At 52.4% G+C, this 2,500-nt stretch overlaps 1 protein-coding gene across 1 annotated transcript in view; it reads left to right on the top strand.

Moving 5' to 3' along the window:
• Positions 1–2,500, top strand: part of LOC134073783 (retinol-binding protein 3-like) — an 8,968-nt gene that overhangs the window by 1,211 nt on the left and 5,257 nt on the right. The window contains exons 2-3 of the mRNA XM_062530352.1: positions 1,205–1,527; positions 2,118–2,265. Of these exons, the coding sequence (XP_062386336.1) occupies positions 1,205–1,527; positions 2,118–2,265 (471 nt within the window). The remainder of the gene's footprint in view (positions 1–1,204; positions 1,528–2,117; positions 2,266–2,500) is intronic.

Below are 2,500 nucleotides of genomic sequence, written 5' to 3'. Positions count from 1 at the left end.
GTGTGTAGTATGATGTGTCTCTCTCTCGCCCCCTATAGGACTGGAGGTGTGTGTGTGTGTGTGTGTGTGTGTGTGTGTGTGTGTGTGTGTGTGTGTTTGTAGTATGACGTGTCCCTCTGTCTCCCCCTGTAGGACTGGAGGTGTGTGTGTGTGTGTGTGTGTGTGTGTGTGTAGTATGACGTGTCCCTCTGTCTCCCCCTGTAGGACTGGAGGTGTGTGTGTGTGTGTGTGTGTGTGTGTGTGTGTGTGTAGTATGATGTGTCTCTCTCTCGCCCCCTGCAGGACTGGAGGTGTGTGTGTGTGTGTGTGTGTGTGTGTGTGTGTGTGTGTGTGTAGTATGATGTGTCTCTCTGTCGCCCCCTGTAGGACTGGAGGTGTGTGTGTGTGTGTGTGTGTGTGTGTGTGTGTGTGTGTGTGTGTGTGTGTGTGTACTATGATCTCTGTCTGTCGCCCACTGCAGGACTGGAGGTGTGTGTGTGTGTGTGTGTGTGTGTGTGTGTGTGTGTGTGTGTGTGTGTGTGTGTGTGTGTAGTATGATGTGTCTCTCTCTCGCCCCCTGCAGGACTGGAGGTGTGTGTGTGTGTGTGTGTGTGTGTGTGTGTGTGTGTGTGTGTGTGTGTGTGTGTGTGTGTGTGTAGTATGATGTGTCTCTCTGTCGCCCCCTATAGGACTGGAGGTGTGTGTGTGTGTGTGTGTGTAGTATGATGTGTCTCTCTGTCCCCCCCTGTAGGACTGGAGGTGTGTGTGTGTGTGTGTGTGTGTGTGTGTGTGTGTGTGTGTGTGTGTGTGTAGTATGATGTGTCTCTCTGTCCCCCCCTGTAGGACTGGAGGTGTGTGTGTGTGTGTGTGTGTGTGTGTGTGTGTGTGTGTGTGTGTAGTATGATGTGTCTCTCTCTCACCCCCTGCAGGACTGGAGGTGTGTGTGTGTGTGTGTGTGTGTGTGTGTGTGTGTGTGTAGTATGATGTGTCCCTCTGTCGCCCCCTGCAGGACTGGAGGTGTGTGTGTGTGTGTGTGTGTGTGTGTGTGTGTGTGTGTGTGTGTGTGTGTGTGTGTGTGTGTGTGTGTGTGTGTGTAGTATGATGTGTGTGTGTGTGTGTGTGTGTGTGTGTGTGTGTGTGTGTGTGTGTGTGTAGTATGATGTGTGTGTGTGTGTGTGTGTGTGTGTGTAGTATGATGTGTCCCTCTCTCTATCGCCCCCTGCAGGTGAGCAAGCGTACGAGCGGAGCGGCCGAGGCTCTGGCCTACGCGCTGCAGAACCTGAAACGGGCCATCGTGCTCGGAGAACGCACCTCGGGGGGGTCCGTGAGGGTGGACAAGATCCGCCTCGACGACAGCTCCGGGTTCTACATCACCGTGCCGACCGCGCGCTCCACCAGCCCCGTGACGGGGCAGAGCTGGGAGGTCAACGGGGTCACGCCGTCCGTGCCCGTCAGGCCGAAGGAGGCGGTGTCCCGGGCCAAGGCCCTCATCGTCGCCAGGGCGACCATCCCGAGGGCGGTCCGGAGCGTGTCCGAGCTCATCCGCAGGTACCAGAGAGAGTTGCGACAACTCGGATACAGAAAATTCGGTTTGTGACGTGGTTCGTGTAACTTCAAGTAGTTCAAATAGTTCCCGGAAGCGATTTTTGACTGTTCGTTAGAATCATAAAATAACCGTCTTTTTACTGTCTGTTCACGAGTGTTCGATCCTAACTTCCGGGAACTATCCACCTTATTCCTTAACCCGGAAATATGTATCGTTGCGATGGTTACGATACTGTTTTCAACTTCCGTTCATTCTGTTAACATGTGCGTTCTCCGTAGCGAACTAGATTATGCCTCAACTTAGATTTCTTTCGAAATGTTGACAATTCTGCCCTCGGCATGTATATACTACATCATATATAACCGATATAAAGTAGAAAAGTTTACTTTTATATGCGTTATGATATGTTAAGCACCATAAACCGTCACGTTAAAACAGATACAATGCAGCTTCGCCGGAAATAGAAAACCGTTTCGGTGTCATGGCGACCCCCATTGTTGGCTGCGGAATATCGTGGATTGTTGAGAAAATATGGAACATTAGCGTGCGTCAATGGAGTTGTCGCAACTCTCTCTTTATATGGCTCTGGCAGGTTCTACGCGTCCAGGGACAAGGTCCGAGCGCTGCTCGAGCGCCTGGAGACCGCCGACTTCTTCGCCGTCGTCTCCGAGGACGAGCTGGCGGCCAAGCTCAACTACGAGCTGCAGGCCGTGTGTGAGGACCCCCGGCTGGTGGTCAAGGTGTGTAGTACGCTAGTCTAACACACGCTAGTCTAACACACGCTAGTCTAACACACGCTAGTCTGACTCTCCTGTTCTCCAGGTGTGTAGCACGCTAGTCTAACACACGCTAGTCTAACACACGCTAGTCTAACACACGCTAGTCTAACTCTCCTGTTCTCCAGGTGTGTAGCACGCTAGTCTAACACACGCTAGTCTAACACACGCTAGTCTGACTCTCCTGTTCTCCTGGTGT

Source organism: Sardina pilchardus, assembly GCF_963854185.1.
Source record: "Sardina pilchardus chromosome 3 unlocalized genomic scaffold, fSarPil1.1 SUPER_3_unloc_1, whole genome shotgun sequence".
Taxonomy (NCBI): Eukaryota; Metazoa; Chordata; class Actinopteri; order Clupeiformes; family Clupeidae; genus Sardina; species Sardina pilchardus.
Note: the sequence above shows the minus strand (reverse complement) of the source record. Positions and strands in the feature narration are given on the sequence as shown.